The 17,910-nt window shown below is 43.9% G+C and overlaps 1 protein-coding gene across 1 annotated transcript in view; it reads right to left on the bottom strand.

The window, feature by feature from the left end:
* Positions 1-17,910, bottom strand: part of Txk (TXK tyrosine kinase) — a 48,542-nt gene that overhangs the window by 9,135 nt on the left and 21,497 nt on the right. Inside the window, exons 8-10 of the mRNA XM_004658686.2 lie at positions 14,267-14,338; positions 11,032-11,203; positions 4,369-4,585 (exon numbers count right to left, since the gene is read on the bottom strand). Of these exons, the coding sequence (XP_004658743.2) occupies positions 4,369-4,585; positions 11,032-11,203; positions 14,267-14,338 (461 nt within the window). The remainder of the gene's footprint in view (positions 1-4,368; positions 4,586-11,031; positions 11,204-14,266; positions 14,339-17,910) is intronic.

The raw sequence follows: 17,910 nt of genomic DNA, 5'->3' as shown, positions 1-17,910 counted from the left end.
ATGTATAAAAAAAAATGAAAGAAAGACATGGGCTGGAGAAGGCTTAATGGTTAAGGCACTTGCCTGAAAACCCTAAGAACCCACTTAAAGCCGGATGCACAAGGTGGCGCATGCGTCTGGAGTTTGTTTGCAGTGGCTAGAGGCACTGGCACACCCATTCTCTCTCTCTCTCTGCCAGCCTCTCTCAATCTCGCATAAATAAATGAATAAAGTTTTTTTAAATAATGAAAAGAAATGTTAATATTTTCAGATGTTTAATCTAACTGAAGATAAACGATTAACCATGGGCTGCAGAGAGTGGGGAAAGAGCCTGCCACGAAAGCGTGAGGAGCTGAGTATAGGAATCTGGAACCTGTGTAACATGCCAGACGATGGTGCGAACCTGTCATCCCGACCCCGGGGAGGCAGACACAGGAGCGTCCCTAGGGCTTGCTGGCTAAGCAGTCTAGAAAAATCAGTGAGCTCTAGATTCGGTGAGAGACCCTGCCTCAAAGAATGAGGTGGAGAGTGTCTGAGGAAGACACCCCAACATTAGCCTCTGTTCTCCACATGCACATGCAGCCACACGCACACGCATGCACGCGCACGCACTGGAACATAAAAAGAAAGCCAGTATACGTGACAGATAAGGCCTGGTTCTTTCATGTCTTTGGGATCTCTAAGAATCAAGGCGTCATGTTTAGAAACTTCACTGTAGCAAGTGTAACTGTTTATACTGTTAACTGTATATTTCTTTACTCCAGTGAACCACATATAATGCAGAAACAGTATGTTTGGTGTCAAAACATGTTCAGCAAGTTGGCAGAGAAAATCATCCCTTTGGTTACTTAGCTTCATATAGATGACCTGTTTGATATAATTTTTAAAATATTTATTTATTTACTTAAGAGAGAGAGAATGGGCTTTCCGGGGTCTCTAGCCACTGCAAACGAACTCCAGACACATGTACCACCCTGTACATCTGGCTTACGTGAGTACTGGGGAATTGAACCTGGGTCCTTAGGTTTTTCAAGCAAGTGCCTTAAATGCTAAGCCATCTCTCCAGCCCTTTGATAGAATTTTTTTTGGTTTTTCTGGGGTAGGGTCTCACTCTAGCCCAGGCTGACCTAGAATTCACTATGTCATCTCAGGGTGGCCTTAAACTCTTGGCCATCCTCCTACCTCTGCCTCCCAAGTGCTGGAATTAAAGCCACCACACCCGGCTCTGATAGAATGTTTTGAGCTAATTTGATGTTCAGTGTTTCCAGTAACAAAAGCAAAAACCTTAAAATAGTAAGAAGGAGCCAGTGTTTGGAAGATACCAGCAAGTGTCAATAATGACCTCAAATCTAACACAGGAAAGAAAATTCCCTGGGAGGAAAATGACTCATTGCAGCTACATACATACATACACACACACACACACACACACACACACGGCATGTCATTGGACCAAATAGAAATTTAAAGAAAATGTAAAGAAAAAAGGAGGGGTGTAGGCTAGTGAGATGGCTCAGCGGTTAAAGGCACTTGCTTGCAAAGCCTGATGGCCCAGGTTAAATTCCTCAGTAGTGATATAAAGCCAGATGCACAAAGTAGCAGATGTATCTGGAGTTTGATTGAGGTGGCAGGAAGCCCTGGCATGACCTTTCTTTCTCTCTCTTTCTTTCCTTCTTTCTTTCTCTTTATTTCTTCCTTCCTTCCTTTATCTATCTATTCATCTATCTATCTAATCTCTTTCCCTCTTTCTCTCTGTCAAATAAATAAATAGTATTATTAAAACATTAAAAATAGCCAGGCATGGTGGCACACGCCTTTAATCCCAGCACTCAGGAGGCAGAGGTAGGAGGATTACCGTGAGTTCGAGGCCACTCTGAGACTCCATAGTGAATTCCAGGTCAGCCTGGGCCAGAGTGAAACCCTACCTCGAAAACCAAGCAAACAAACAAACAAAAAAAAATCGCTAAAAATAGAAAATAAAGAAAACCATCAGTCGAGGAAAAGCATAAAGCTAGGAAGACCTGTGTGGAAACAGATGAATGACCAGATCACTTACTTCTGAATTCCCCTCCAAATCAGGAAAAATAAACCTACAGAGTCCAGGTCAGTGAGTTGGAGCAACAGATACCAAACCATCCATTCACAATTGGCCCCACAGTTCCTGGGTGCTGGGTGCTTGGGAATATGCAGAGAGCAGTGAGGTGTCTCTGCAGTAGCCACAGCACTGAGGACCTCTCGGGTGGGCCAGGCACTCTTCCGGCACTTGTCATTCAGGCAGCCTTCCCAGCACACCCACACAAGGGAGGTGCTATGGTTCACACCACTTAACTGGTAGAGCTCCTAAGATAAAGAGACAAGATACCAACCCAGGCCATCTGACTAGAGAACAGTGGTTCACAGCCTGGAGTGCATCTGTAATTCAGTTAGGGGAGCTCTCGAGAAATATCAATACTTCAATTCCAGCCACAGGAATCTGGTTTAATTGGCCTAGGGTTTTATCTGGGTAACCGCCCCCCATCCCCATGTGATTCTCAATGCAAAGCTGAAGTCTGAGGACTTTGCTCTGTGACCCATGATTATCATATCGTCTGCATCTCGGCCACCCGGGGCCATGCTCTTGGGGTATACAGAGCGCACAAGTCATGTAAAAATGTAAATGATTAACTAGGGTCTGAAACAGGAAACGATAAGACACCGAGAGAGTGCTGAGTCCAAGGTAGGAGGAGCAAATTCTCAGAGCCGAGGTCAAGGTAACTAATACTGCAGTCTGACTGAAGACCATAGAGTACGGAGATCATTCCAAGATGCGTTAATCAAAGCGCAGGATTATTTCTAGATGACAGCATCAGGGGTTTTGATAGAATTCTCAAATTCTCATCTGAGTTGAATTTTATATTTATAAATAAAACACAGAAGGAATAATATAAGTGTCCTGAACAAACGTGGGATGGACAGAGAGTATTTCTCCAGGGGAGGTAACAAGGACAGGGAGGAAAGCTACTAGAATTTAGTGTAGGGCGTGACAGTCCCTTTCCATAGGAGTGTCCTAACAACGGGATGACTTAGGACTTCCAGTCGCCCTCGAGAATACCAACAATAATCCTCTTGTAGTAAGGTCAGAACCAAACCACGCGCATGTGGGGCAGCTCAGCTGCAGCTCTCCAGGAAGAAAGATGAAAGGAAAGAAAAAAAAAAAAGTCACGTAAAGAAAGAAGAGAATGAGGAAGAAAAGAAGGTAGATTGTTTTAGTTAGCTGGTTGGTTAGGTAGTTAATTAATTCGAAGTATGTTCAGAGTAAAGCCTTACTTTGTTACAGCATTAATGGGAAATTAAGAATAAAGTTATGGGTCTGGCGAAATGGCTTAGAAGTTAAGGTGCTTGCCTGTGAAGCCTGAGGACCCATGTTCAACTCTCGAGATCCCATATTAGCCAGACACACAAAGATGAGGCAAGTGCAAGGTCACGCATGCCCACTAGGTGGCGCAAGCGACTGGCATTTGATTGCAGTGGCTGAAGCCCTGGTGCACCAATTCTCTTCTCTCTCTCTCTCTCTCTCTCTCTCTCTCTCTCTCTCCTCTCCTCTCCTCTCCTCTCCTCTCCTCTCCCTCCTTCTCTCTCTCTCTCTCTCTCTCTCAAATAAAAATAAATTAATTAATAAAAGTGCTTGAAAAATAAAGTTATGGGGGCAGGAGATACCACGCAGTGGTAGGGGACTTGCTTAGCATGTGCAAAGTGGTGGGTTTAATCCATAAGACTAATCCGTCTCAAAGGCAAGTGGAAAAAGCGTGTCCTTCTCCACTGTAATGACACATTACCTCTCAGGTTAGAGACCTAGACCTGACTCGTTGTAGGATAAACATCATAGCTATCTAAACCTGATAAGTGTAGTCAAACCCTTTGCTGGATTCTCTGGTCCTTTTCTAACTACTCTCCTTCCCTTGGTCCTAGAGCCAAGTCTCATGGTTCTCGACATCATCTCTGGGCTCACTCTCAAGGTGCTGGGCTTAGTCCTCAGCACTGCAAAATCAAGAAGAAAATTAACCTTTCACAATAAACTGCGTGTACAGAGAAGTGCGTTGGAAATTAAGCCAAAGGATATGTTCCTCGAGGCAGTGGAAGCGGTTGCCATGCCTTTGTGGACACAGGTCGGTTACATAAAATAACAAGTGGGGGCTGGAGAGATGGCTTAGCGGTTAAGCGCTTGCCTGCAAAGCCGAAGGACCCCGGTTCGAGGCTCGATTCTCCAGGACCCACGTTAGCCAGATGCACAAGGGGGCGCACGCGTCTGGAGCTCGTTTGCAGTGTCTGGAGGCCCTGGCGCGCCCATTCTCTCTATCGCTCACAAGTAAGTAAAAATAAAAATAACAAGTGGATTTGCACCAAACTCACCAGGTCTCGATGGATGAAGCAGTTCCGCTCCAGATAGGCCATCCCTTCACATGCGTCCTGGCACATGGCCAGGAGCGCGGCGGGCCCGAGCGCGCCTTTGCGGGCCCTCAGGTAGTGGAGCAGGCAGCCTCGCTCCACGAACTCGGTCACTATGCAGAGCGGCTTCTGCCGGAGGGACACGCCGTAGAGCTGCACGAGCCTGGAGTGCGACAGCGCCCTGCGGGGAAAGGCGGGCCCCCACGAGGAGGGCTGCTTTCGCATCCGAGAGTTGCACATGGCACATTTTCATTCCTGAGAGAAGATAAGCCTCACCCCAGTTACGAATTGAAGGCACAATTAAAAATATGCACTGGGGGGCGGAGGTGGGGGGGGGTGTCGCTGGAGAGATGGCTTAGCAGTTAAGGCGTTTGCCTGCAGAGCCAGAGGGCCTTGGTTCGATTCCCCAGGACCCACAGTAAGCCAGATGCACAAGGTGGCACGTGCGTCTGGAGTTCGTTTGCAGTGGCTGAAGGCCCTGGCATGCCCATTCTCTCTCCCTCTCTCTGTATCTTTCTCTCTCTCTCTCTCTCCATCTATCTGCCTCTTTCTTTCTCTCTCTCAAATAAATAAAAATGTTTTAAAATATGCACTGGAGTTTGAGCAGTACTTCCAAAATTATTTTCGATAGAGAACATTACACGCCTCATATTCTTTTTCTGGGGGATGGGGGGTTGAGGTAGAGTTTCACTCTAGTCCAAGCTGACCTGGAATTCACTATGTAGTCTCAGGGTGGCTTTGAACTCACAGCAATCCTCCTACCTCTGCCTCCCAAGTGCAGGGATTAAAGGCGTGCGTCACCATGCCTACCTTACACGCCTCATACTCTCCTTGTTAACATTTCTATTGTTTTTTCTGTTCTGTCAGATTTGCTTCCCTGTTACTGATTTTCCTGGCCTGAGCCTCATAATTCTTCTTCCTTGAATCCCAACCTTTCTAATGGTAGCCTTCAGATGGAAAATTCCAGATGGAAGCTGAGTGTGGTGGTGAAAGCCTTTAATCTCAGCTCTTGGGAGGCAGAGGCAGGAATACTGTTGTGAGTTCGAGGCCAACCTGAGTTGAGTTTCAGAGTGAGTTTCAGGTCAGCCTGGGCTAGAGCAAGTCCTTACCTCAAAAAAAAAAAAAAAAAATTAAAAAAAGAAAGAAAGAAAGAGGGAAAAAAGGAAAGAAAAGAAAGTTCCAGATAGGCAACTGGGAGGAGAAAGTGATTTATGAACATAAAATGAAACTTGAGGGCCTGGGAGATAGCTCAGCACTTAAAGGCACTTGCTTGAAAAGTTTGCCAACCCAGGTTCAGTTCTCCAGTACTCACCTAAAGCCGGACAGGCCTTTGATTGCAGCCTCAAGAGACCCTGGTGCACGTGTACACACAAGTGTAAATAAATAAATACATAATAAATAGGGAAAGAACATTGAAATCTTAAGAATGAGGCCATCCAAAAGGAAAGTTTTAGATGAAGGCAGAAACTAAAAAACACCAATATGAAACCATGGTGTGTATTTAGTAATCCCACCCAGAGAGCTAGACTGCTATTGTCTATAAAAATATGCCCAGAGGTTTTTTTACTCAGCTAGACTTCAAAGTTTATTGTTTCTTCTATAGAATAAAATATTCATTGCCAACATCCTTTGTGGGGGGGGGGTTGTTGTTGTTGTTTGTTTATTTGTTTTTTGTTTTTTCAAGGTACGGTCTCACTCTAGCCCAGGCTGACCTGGAATTCACTATGTACTGTTAGGGTGGCCTCGAACTTGTAGCAATCCTCCTACCTCTGCCTCCTAAGTGCTAGGATCAAAGGTATTCATGTAAGTGTCTTTTGTGCTAATATTGGTCACCATGAAAATCAATACTTTTTTTATTTTAAACAAATAAGCCTTTAAAGATGTGATGGTGCACGCCCTTAATTAATCCCAGCACTCCAGAGGCGGAGGTAAGAGGGCTGATATGAGTTCGAGACCAGCCTGGGACTACAAAGTGAGTTCCCAGTCAGCCTGAGCCACAGTGAGACCCTACCTCAGAAAAACAACAACAAAATGTGTAATAAGAAATTCTGTTAGTCAGCAGTAATATGAAAAGTATTTTAGAAATACTTCTTTTCAAAATAAAATCAGTGAGTCAGAAAAACTCTCCTAAACAAGGTATATGAATGAATTACAGACACTTTATCACAAAATTAGCTTGAAGTCCCTCCAGCTAATGGGGGTCAGAGGGATTCTAGAGCAACTGAACATGAATTTAATTTGGCTGTATATTGTGATATGGTATATATCATATACACATTGAAGTAAAGCATCCTTCAATTAAGGAATGCAATTTACATGTGTGTGAGATAATCTCAGGAAAGCAAGTCTCAAAATGAAATATTAATCTACCCTAAGAAATCAACAAAGTCTCCAGGCATGGTGGTGCACACCTTTAATCCCAGCACTCAGGAGGAAGGGGTAGGAGGATCGCTGTGAGTTTGAGGCCACCCTGAGACTACAGAGTGATTTCCAGGTCAGCCTGGGCTAGACTGAGACTCTACCTCAAAAAAAAAAAAAAAAGAGGGGGAGAGAGAAAGAAAGAAATACACAAGGCCAATTTCTCTGTATTTGTAGTATCGAAGTATTTGAGAACTGAAACGTTATACTGTGTTTGTTTCATAAGACCACTGGCAAAAGTCTATCCAAAATAAGACAAATTTCTATCAGAAAAAGAAAAACAAAAAGGCAAAGCAAATAAATTAGCCTCCTCTGTGGTTCAGTCTAACCCGTAAAACTGATAGTTCTCAAAGGCACAGAAACCCACAAGTGGAAAAAGCGTGTCCTTCTCCACTGTAACATTAGTGCCTCTTAGTACACATTACCTCTCAGGTTAGAGACCTAGACGTGACTCGTTGTAGGATAAACATCATATCTATCTAAACCTGCTAAGTGTTGTCAAAGCCTTTGCTGGATTCTCTCGTCCTTTTCTAACTACTCTCCTTCCCTTGGTCCTAGAGCCAAGTCTCGTGGTTCTCGACATCATCTCTGGGCGCACTCTCAAATGAGTGCCCTCTGCCTTGACCTTTCTCATGAACTCTAGACTTGTGCATTCACCTGATTGCTAGGTCAGCCTTGGTCACCTAATAGGCCTCTCAAATTCACCCCATCTAAAGTAGGGTTTTTGATTTTCCCCTGAACCTATTCAGTTTCCCATTTCAGTACATGAGCACCCCATTTGTCAATGCAAATCAATACCATGGACTCATCATTGTTCACCTAATTTCCTTCCACAATCTCCTACAGTCAATTAATTCAGGTCTCAAAACCATGGCCTATCAGTTAAGGCACTTGCCTGCAAAGTCTGACAGCCTGGGTTCGATTCCCCAGGTCCCACGTTAGCCAGATGCACAAGGGGCGCACGCGTCTGGAGTTTGTTTGCAGAGGCTGGAGGCCCTGGCGCGCCCATTCTCTCCCCCCCCCCCCCATCTCTCTTTCTCTCTGCTTGCAAATAAATAAGTTAAATATTTTTAAAAACATCTTTTCATCTCCACCATCATCACATCCACACTCATCTTCTTCTTGGACCACTGCAACTACCTCCAACTACCCTTCCTTCACTTAAAAATTTTTTTTGTTTATTTTTATTTATTTATTTGAGAGCGACAGACAGAGCGAGAAAGAGGCAGAGAGAGAAGGAGGATGGGCGCACCAGGGCGGGCGCACCAGGGCCTCCAGCCACTGCAAACGAACTCCAGACGCGTGTGCCCCCTTGTGCATCTGGCTAACGTGGGTCCTGGGGAACCAGGCCTCGAACCGGGGTCCTAAAGCTTCACAGGCAAGTGCCTAACCGCTAAGCCATTTCTCCAGCCCTCCTTTCTTCACTTTTTATCCGAGCGCTCTAAGCAGCCAGCAATCCCATGCAAAATACAACCCAGATGAGGTGCATCCAACCTTCCTGACCATTCCATTTCACTGCGCCCTGACCCATCCCTGTCTCCTCGTCATGTCTGCCTGGTTGGCAGTCTGTGCCCTTGCCCCTGCGTTTGCTGGCTTGCCATTTGCTGCCCGTCCCCTCCGTGTCCTCCACTACAACATAAGCCCCTTGACACTGGAACCGCATGTGTCCCACCCACCACTGTCTTTCCAAAACTCAGAGCAGTGCTTGCCCAGAGGAACAGATACTTGTTGAGTGAATATAAGGAATTCAAATGGGGCTGGAGAGAGAGCTTAGCAGTTAAGGCGCTTGCCTGGGAAGCCTGAGAATGAATATTTGAACCTCCAGGTCCCACATAGCCAGATGCACAGTGACATAAGCATGCAATGTCACACATGCACCACAAGGGGGCACGTGTGTCTGGAGTTCGTTCACACTGGCTAAAAGAAGGCCCTGTCGTACCTATTTCTCTCTCTCTCTCTCTCTCTCCCTCTTTGTCTCTCACTTAAAAATAAAATTTAAACAAATGGAATGATGCCATTGGTACTGTATTATATTTGACAATGCTATAAGAGCTGACACAAAAGCCTCAGGAAATAAATTATTCCAGTTCAAGTGATCATTCTTGGAAGACAAGATAGGATTTTGCACCTAGGTTTGCATTTCTTCATGCTTTAAGACAGACACAGAAATGCGAGCCAGGGCTTCTCTTTCCTGACCACTGCCCTTAGGGTGCTGTGTCTCTTCCCTTCTACATCCTCCCATCAGCAAAAGAGCCACACAAAATGTAATCATCGGGCTGGAGAGATGGCTCAGCAGTTAAAGGTGTTTGCTTGCAAAGCCTGAGGGCCCAGGTTCAATTCCCCGGTACTCTCACGTACAGCATCTGGAGTTTGTTGGCAGTGACTGGAGGCCCTGGGGCACCTATGCCCACTTTCTTTGTCTGCCTCTTTCTCTGTATCTCTCAAATAAATAAATAAAATATTTCAAAATGATTTTCATGAAAAATGTAACCATCTATACTTCTGAAAGCAGGTTTTCCTTCATTTTACTTTTCTCTCTCATTCCTGAATCTTCCTTGTTTTCTTGATGTATTACACTTCTTTTTTAATTTTTTAAATATTTTATTTATTTATTTCCAAAGAGAGAGAGAAAGAGAATGAGAATGGGCCCACCAGGGCCTCTAACTACTGCAAACAAACTCTAGATGCATGTGACACTTTGTACATCTGGCTTTATGTGGGCTCTGGGGAATTGAACCCAGATCATTAGGCTTTGCAGGCAAACGCCTTAACCACTGAACCATCTCTCCACCCTGCTCTATTATACTTCTAGTAACTCTTTCCTCTTTTACCTTCTCGAAATTTTCACTTCTCAGGCAGAAACAAAGTTCTCAGTATAATTACGTAAAAGATCTGAGAGCCAGAACACAAGCTGTAGGTCAATAGCACTTGCCAGGAAAGACAGCAGGTTGATTTATACCCTGTTTCTGTTTTGTAAAAAAAGTAATGTGATTTTAAGGGAAGATATTATGTAAAAGGAACAAACTGCTCTTCTTTCATCCTTTCAAGCACCGTGTAGTTTGGAATTTCTGGAGGATAGGTCCCCAATGTACACAGCGTCCCTCAACATAATGACTGAGAATGCAAAGTATATACATATATGCATATGCATAAATACAGATACACACATACATGCATGCACGTACACATCCATATACATATGCACATATACATATACTCACATGCACATACATACATATATATACATACACACACATGCATGCATGCATATACATTACATATACATATATACACACATACATACATGCATATGCATTACATATACATATATACACACATACGTATGCACATATACATGTATACATACACACATGCACACATACACATACACATGCCTATACATATACACATACATACTTGCATGTACACAAACATATATACATATGCACACATACATATATATACACACATGCATATGAATATACACACGTACATGCACATACATGGACACAAGAGAACAATTTTGGTTCACAGTTCTGACAAGCCTGAAGGAACTGACATCAAGCAGTTTCTCATTGTGTGTTTGTTGGTTTCTACATGGTTAAGATGGGCTTTATACCCAGGGAGTTCAGGGATCTGACTTCAATTAGAAGCCCTAATTGTGGGGATGTTGAACAAATTACATAAAATTTCTGGATTTCCTTTTTCTCAACTACAAAAGCTTCGGTTTTAGAACAGACTGCATTCACTAATTCACAAATGTTCTCCAAATTCTTTGTCCTTCAAAACAACAAAAACTTAGCTTGTGTTTGACCACGAGGAGTGAACCTTTCAGAAGGTGGTGAGTCTATTACCACCAAGAAAAACATTTTTGCTTCTGGGACAAGGTTTTTACAAAATCAACAAACCAAATCCCTACAGAGTACTTATTAAACACTATTGATCTGAAAAGAACAATTTCTTGTCACTTTCAGGATCATTTTGTGTAATTCACATGGAGATCCAATGAAGCCGGACTGTACTCAATTTTACAGGTGAAGACTTGGTAAATAGAATGTTCCGCACAGAAGTGAAATAATCTCACCGGGTATACAACTAGATTGGCCGGAGCTGTGACACAAGGCCAGGCGTGTCCCACTCCCGAGTCCATGTTTTGTCTGTGGCACCTGGGTGTTGGGTCTTGTTTATCTGGGTGTGACTTATGCTTACATCATCACTTTGGCCTCTTCAATGAAGTCCTCTTCCGACATGGCACCATTGTTGATGGCCTTGATGGCTACCTGGACATGGGCTCGCCATTTTCCTAAGTGGACCACCCCAAACTGACCGCTTCCGATCACCTCGACAAAAGTCAACTCCGATGGATCGATCTCCCATTTTTCTAGAAAAGCAAAACATTCAGGCTGAAGAGATGGCTTAGCAGTTAAGGCACTTGCCTGTGAAGCCTAAGGATGCAGGTTCAACTCCCCAGATCCCACATAAGCCAGACGCACAAGGTGACACACGCACAAGGTCGCACATGCACACAAGGTGATGCTTCTGGAGTTGGACTGAAGTGGCTGGAGGCCCTGGCATGCCAACTCTCTCCCTCCCCTTCTCCCCCTCTCTCTCTCATTAAAAAAAAAAAATACTTGTCACAAGTAGAAGAGAGAATGCTAATTTTTTAAAACTAGATAAGCTTTAAGAATTTTCTAGTGCTAGCTCCTTATTTTACATAAAGGTTAAAACCATACATACGCAAGACCTGCATCATAGGGGAGGAAAAATGATGACATCACGGTAGACCAGGAACTATTTAGAAAGAAAGAGGGGTTCAATGGAGTGGAGATACGGAAGCACAAAAAGGGAAGGTTGTGGAGGGAATAAGATCAATTATATTTTGTATACGTGTGGAGGATGTCAATAAATTTTTTTTAGAAATATGTGTGTGTGTGTGTGTGTGTGTGTGTGTGTGTAAGTGTATAAGTATTTTTGATACTCTTACTGTGGCATGAATGTATAATTCAAGACAGCAAGTTTTGTTTTGTTTGTATTTTTTTTTTTTTTTTTTTTTTTTTTTTTGATTTTCAAAGTAGGGTCTCACTCTAGCCCAGGCTGACCTGGAATTCACTATGTAGTCTCAGGGTGGCCTTGAACTCACAGCGATCCTCCTACCTCTGCTTCCCGAGTGCTGGGATTAAAGGCATGCGCCACTACACCTGGCTCAAGACAGCAAGTTTTTAAAAACTTCTCCTGCTTGGATGAGAGTGCTCATCAAAGTATAGCTATCAAAATGTGCACATCATGGCTTAGCAGTTAAGGTGCTCGCCTACAAAGCCAAAGGGCCCAGGTTCAATTCCCCAGGACCCATGTAAGCCAGATGCACAAAATGGCACATGCATCTGGAGTTCGTTGACGGTGTCTGTAAGCCCTGGTATACCTATTCTCCCTCTCTCTCTCTCTCTCTCTCTCCCTATTTCTCTTCCTCTCTCTCAAATAAATAAATAAAAATATGATATTTTAAAATTGTACACATCATATAAAAATGCTTCACTGTGACCAAAAGTAGACCTGGGATCCAAAATGCGAATATCCCCAATCTGTTTAGGTTGGGTGTTGACCTTGTTAAGCAGATAAGGTCCATGACACTTCTTTGTTCCCATTCAGTCATTCCCACTGTTGTGACTCCACCCCTAAACAGCTGCCCTGCTCTGCTCTCCTTGTGGAAAGGTGTAATCAAGTCATTTAGTAAATATGTCCAATGCCCGAACTCTGAATCCACACATGTAGGAGAGAATTTTTGAATTGAAATTTTTGCTGCTATGTTTTTCTCATTTATCATAAGCAAAGTAGGGGGAGGGGAGAGAATATACTTATAATATAACTCCCTTGAAAGCTATCTCATCTTAACTTTTTAGCATTTGCTTTTTTTTTTTTAATTTTTATTTATTTATTTGAGAGCGACAGACACAGAGAGAAAGACAGATAGAGGGAGAGAGAGAGAGAATGGGCACGCCAGGGCTTCCAGCCTCTGCAAACGAACTCCAGATGCGTGCGCCCCCTTGTGCATCTGGCTAACATGGGACCTGGGGAACCGAGCCTCGAACCGGGGTCCTTAGGCTTCACAGGCAAGCGCTTAACCGCTAAGCCATCTCTCCAGCCCAGCATCTGCTTTTTTTAATTTTAATTTTTTTTTTTATTGACAGCTTCCATTATTGTAAACAATGTCCCATGGTAATTCCCTCCCTCCCCCCCCATTTTCCCCTTTGAAACTCCACTCTCTGTCATATCCCCTCTCCCTCTCAATTGTTCTCTTGTTTTGATGCCATGACCTTTCTTTCCTATTATGATGGCATTATGTTTTATTTCAGGAACTGTGAGGTAGGTGTGTGAGGCGCGTGCTTTTTATACGGCAACACCGCCATCTGCTGGAATGTGAGAATAATGCAGTCACAAGAGTTGGGCAAGCCTATGATCTCCTGGTACAAAGAACTCCCCCTTCCACGGGTAGAGATGTTTTAAAAGTAACGTGGAGAATATATCCATGACTTTGGGACTGGCACAGAATCGTGTGATAGAATGTGGCCATAAAGGAAAATAATGATAAAATTATAATACATGATTTTATCTGTTCATCAAAAATACTCCATTAAGAAAGTGAAAAGGCGGGCTGGAGAGATGGCTTAGCGGTTAAGCGCTTGCCTGTGAAGCCTAAGGACTCATTAATGAGACCCTGAGTGAGAGCAAAAGAGAGGGACACGCAGATAGAGAATGGCTGTATCAGGGCCTCCAGCCACTGCGAACAAACTCCAGACACGTGCACCACCTTGTGCTTCTGACTTATGTGAGTACCACGGGGTGGGGGGGGGGATTGAACCTACGTCCTTAGGCTTTGTAGGCAAGTGCCTTAACCACTAAGCCATCTCTCCAGTCCTGGGGTTTTGTTGTTGTTGTTGTTGTTGTTGTTGTTTTTCCAGGATAATCTGAGTCCTACTAACGAGAGAAATCTGGAACAAAATTCCACCAAATTAGGAAACAGGATTCCCTGGTTCTCATTTAGTCCCATATGTTTGCAACTTCCACATTTGCTAGAAATTGATTTCTGTCTCCACAAGAACAAGGGTCATAGAGCTTTTCGGTAGGTGCTCTTAGAGAGCAGTCGCCTCCCAACAACCCCTATAGCCAGAGCAACAACGGAACAACCAAAAAACATGTATTGTTCCTCATCAGAAGGTTAAAGATTAGGTCTCCTGATATGCCAGAGTGGAAAGTGAAGGAAAGCTGGCCCCCAGAGTTGGACGTGTCTCTATGGGGTACATCTTTTAAGACTTCTCCAGTGGGAGCGATTTAAGCTTTCCAAAGCAATGTATCTAGGCAGACATGTCAGATGAGCTGAGGATCAAATGACCGTGGGGTGGTTCCTGCCTAGGAGGAAGTCTGGTCACAGCACGTGAGCATACGTTACCATAGCTAAAACCAGCCGTGGCTGGTAAACTGCCCAGCAGCCCAACGGGATAGCGGAGACGAGACATGAGACCTAGGGAGAAAGAAAAATTTGCATCTCAAGCTTAGATACCAATATACAAGAAATGTTTAAGAAAGACCTAAACATCATGAAGATAACACTTGTCATATATATATATATATATATATATATATATATATATATATATATTTCAACAATATATATATTGTTGTTGTTGTTGTTTGTTTGTTCGTTTTTCGGGATAAGGTCTCACTCTGGTCCAGGCTGATCTGGAATTCACTATGTAGTCTCAGGGTGGCCTTGAACTCACGGCGATCCTCCTACTTCTGCCTCCCGAGTGCTGGGCTCTATATTTAATATTTATTTATTTATTTGAGAGAGAGAGAGAAAGAATGGGCATGCAAACACCTATCTTTAAATAATTAGGCATAAAATTTTATTCTGCAGTATATATTGGTTGCTTATGTTTACAATTTTTAAAAACATTTCCCCAAACAATATGTGCTTGATATATGCAATTTAAAACTCTAAGAAAAGAGCCAGGCATGGTGGCGCACGCCTTTAATCTCAGAACTTGTGAGGCAGAGGTAGGAGGATTACCAGAGTTCAAGGTCACCCTGAGACTACATAGTGAATTTCAGGTCAGCCTAGACTAGAGAGTGAGACTCTGCTTTGAAAAACCAAAAAGAAAAAGGAAAGAAGGAAAGTATAAAGTTAATAAAATGTTGCTTCATAATATCACTGTCAAGGGTGTCAGGCATGGGGGTGCACACCTTGAGCCCCACACTAGGGAGACTGAGTTTGAGGCCAGCCTAGGGCTACAGAGTGAATTCCAGGTCAGCCTGGGCTAGAGTAAGACCTCACCTCGAAACAACAGCCAAGTCATACTGTCCTGGACTGGGGAGATGGCTCGGTCACTTAATCACTTGCCATGCAAACACGAGGACCTGAGTTCAAATCCCCATCACTCACATAAATGCCAGGCATGGTAGTGCCAGCCTGTAGCCCCAATGCCGGGGAGGCAGAGACAGGTCGATCCCAGAGCAAGCTGGGAGCTAGAGCAGCTGAGTCAGTGAGCTCTGTGTTCAGGAAGAGACCTTGTCTCACAAAACAGGGAGAGCCAGGTGTGGTGGCGCACACCTTTAATCCCAGCACTTGGGAGGCAGAGGTAGAAGATCGCCGTGAGTTCGAGGCCAGCCTGGGACTAGAGACAGAGTTTCAGGTCAGCCCGGGGCTAGAGTGAACCCCTACCTCAAAAATTAAAAAAATTAAAAAAAGAATAATTGAAAGCATAAACACATCCAGTATATTTTATAGAGACGTCAATGTCTTATCATACGCTTTTTGCACAAAAGATCTAAGATATAATATACTGATGATTATAATAGACCTTAAGTTATTTCCAAGGTTTCATTTTTACAAGATATGCTTTGTGGTTTCAAACATAGTGGTGTATGTGTGTCTCAAATTTTCCCTTATAAAATGTGATATTCAGGTCAAACCACATCTAGAAAGTCTATAGTAATTTACTTGACCCATCAAATTGACCACACTTTGAGAAGAGTTTACTTTAAAAAACTAGCTTGGGGGCTGGAGAGATGGCTTAGCGGTTAAGCGCTTGCCTGTGAAGCCTAAGGACCCCGGTTCGAGGCTCGGTTCCCCAGGTCCCACGTTAGCCAGATGCACAAGGGGGCACACGCATCTGGAGTTCGTTTGCAGAGGCTGGAATCCCTGGCGCGCCCATTCCCTCTTTCTCTCCCTCTATCTGTCTTTCTCTCTGTGTCTGTCGCTCTCAAATAAATAAAAAATAAAAATAAATAAATAAATAAATAAATAAATAAATAAAACCTTTAAAAAACTAGCTTGGGGGCTGGAGAGATGGCTCCGCGGTTAAAGTGCTTGCCTGCAATGAAAGATGACCCAGGTTCGATTCCCCAAGACCCATGTGCTAGCCCGATGCACAAAGTGACACATGCATCTAATGTTCCTTTGCAGTGGTTAGAGGCCCTGGTGTGTTCATTCTCTCTCTCTCCACCTCTCTGCTTACAAATAAATAAATATTTTAAAATATCTAGCCTGGTCGAATGAGACTTCATTTGATTGGGCCAACATTCAGAATTCTAGATAATCCCGTTCAGTCTAGTTCAGTAAGCAATATTGTGTATTTATTCGGCTAGCCTGCATTGAGAGCCTGCCAGGTCTCTAGACACGGAGAAAGAGCAGTAAGTAAGATGTCGATGGCCCGGCTTAGAGTGGCCCTTCATTCTAGTGCCCTGCAGGGAGATGATCGTGTGCTCACTCACAAGACAGAGTACACAGCGTGTGCAAGGCAGTGCAGATGAAATACAGTGATCTGAGAGTGAGCACTCAAGGACAGCTTCTCAGACAAGGTGACAGCTGTGATGACATTGTCTGACAAGGCGCCGTCCACACAGCTCAGGAAGGAAAGCCCAGGCCGAAGGGACAGTATGGCCAAAGCCTGGACTGCAGAAACAAGCTCGCCGAGGACCAGACGATTATATACAAGATTCTCCTCCAGGTGGATCTCAAAGATCCCGCCATGTCCTGAGATGAATGAGAAGGTTCTGGAAAGTCTAGAGGACACACCAGGCTGGTTGACACAGACAGAAAGAGCGCCGCCAAGCCCATCGTCACCTGAGGTGATGAGATAATTATGAGAGATAATTATGGGAAGTAGCAAGAATTCACACTCAAGAAATAGGTCTCCTGCTGGGCGTGGTGGCGCACGCCCTTAATCCCAGCACTCGGGAGGCAGAAGTAGGAGGATCACCAAGAGTTCGAGGCCACCCTGAGATTACAGAGTGACTTCCAGGTCAGCCTTTGCATTGACCTGATTCCTTATAAGGAGATCCAATTGTCCTGGGCTAAAATGGTTAAATGTCTGAAAAAAGGCAGAATACTCACAGGTTACAATTCACAGACAAGTCTAAAAATGACTTCTCCAGAATCTGAGTTACTTCTTTTGGCATGGGGGGTGGGGGTAGAGAGATCAATGGCTCCAATGGGTTCCAAGATTGTTGTGGGATCAAATGGCAACACAGATATTTATCATCCCTGTGACACTGAGGAAGTCACCTCACAGCTCAACTAAGTAAGTGGTGAAGATATTGACCGTGCCACCTCACAGGCTGCTTCAAAGACTAGAGCTCTCAGAAAAGGACCTGTCCCAACCATCCTCCTTCCTTGTCTTCTTATTTATCTTCCACCTTTGTTCTCTCATAAGCAGTATGTTGGTTATACATTTTCAATTCCTGTTTTCACTTTTTTTCTTGTTTGATCTTTTTTTTAAAATGTTTTTTTTAATTTTTATTTATTTATTTATTTGAGAGCAACAGACACAGAGAGAAAGACAGATAGAGGGAGAGAGAGAGAATGGGCACGCCAGGGCTTCCAGCCTCTGCAAACGAACTCCAGACGCGTGCGCCCCCTTGTGCATCTGGCTAACGTGGGACCTGGGGAACGGAGCCTCGAACCGGGGTCCTTAGGCTTCACAGGCAAGTGCTTAACAGCTAAGCCATCTCTCCAGCCCGATCTTTTTTTTTTTTCTTTTGTTTTTTCATGGTGGGGTCTCACTCTAGCCCAGGCTGACCTGGAATTCACTA

This window comes from Jaculus jaculus, chromosome 11 (genome assembly GCF_020740685.1).
Source record: "Jaculus jaculus isolate mJacJac1 chromosome 11, mJacJac1.mat.Y.cur, whole genome shotgun sequence".
Taxonomy (NCBI): Eukaryota; Metazoa; Chordata; class Mammalia; order Rodentia; family Dipodidae; genus Jaculus; species Jaculus jaculus.
Note: the sequence above shows the minus strand (reverse complement) of the source record. Positions and strands in the feature narration are given on the sequence as shown.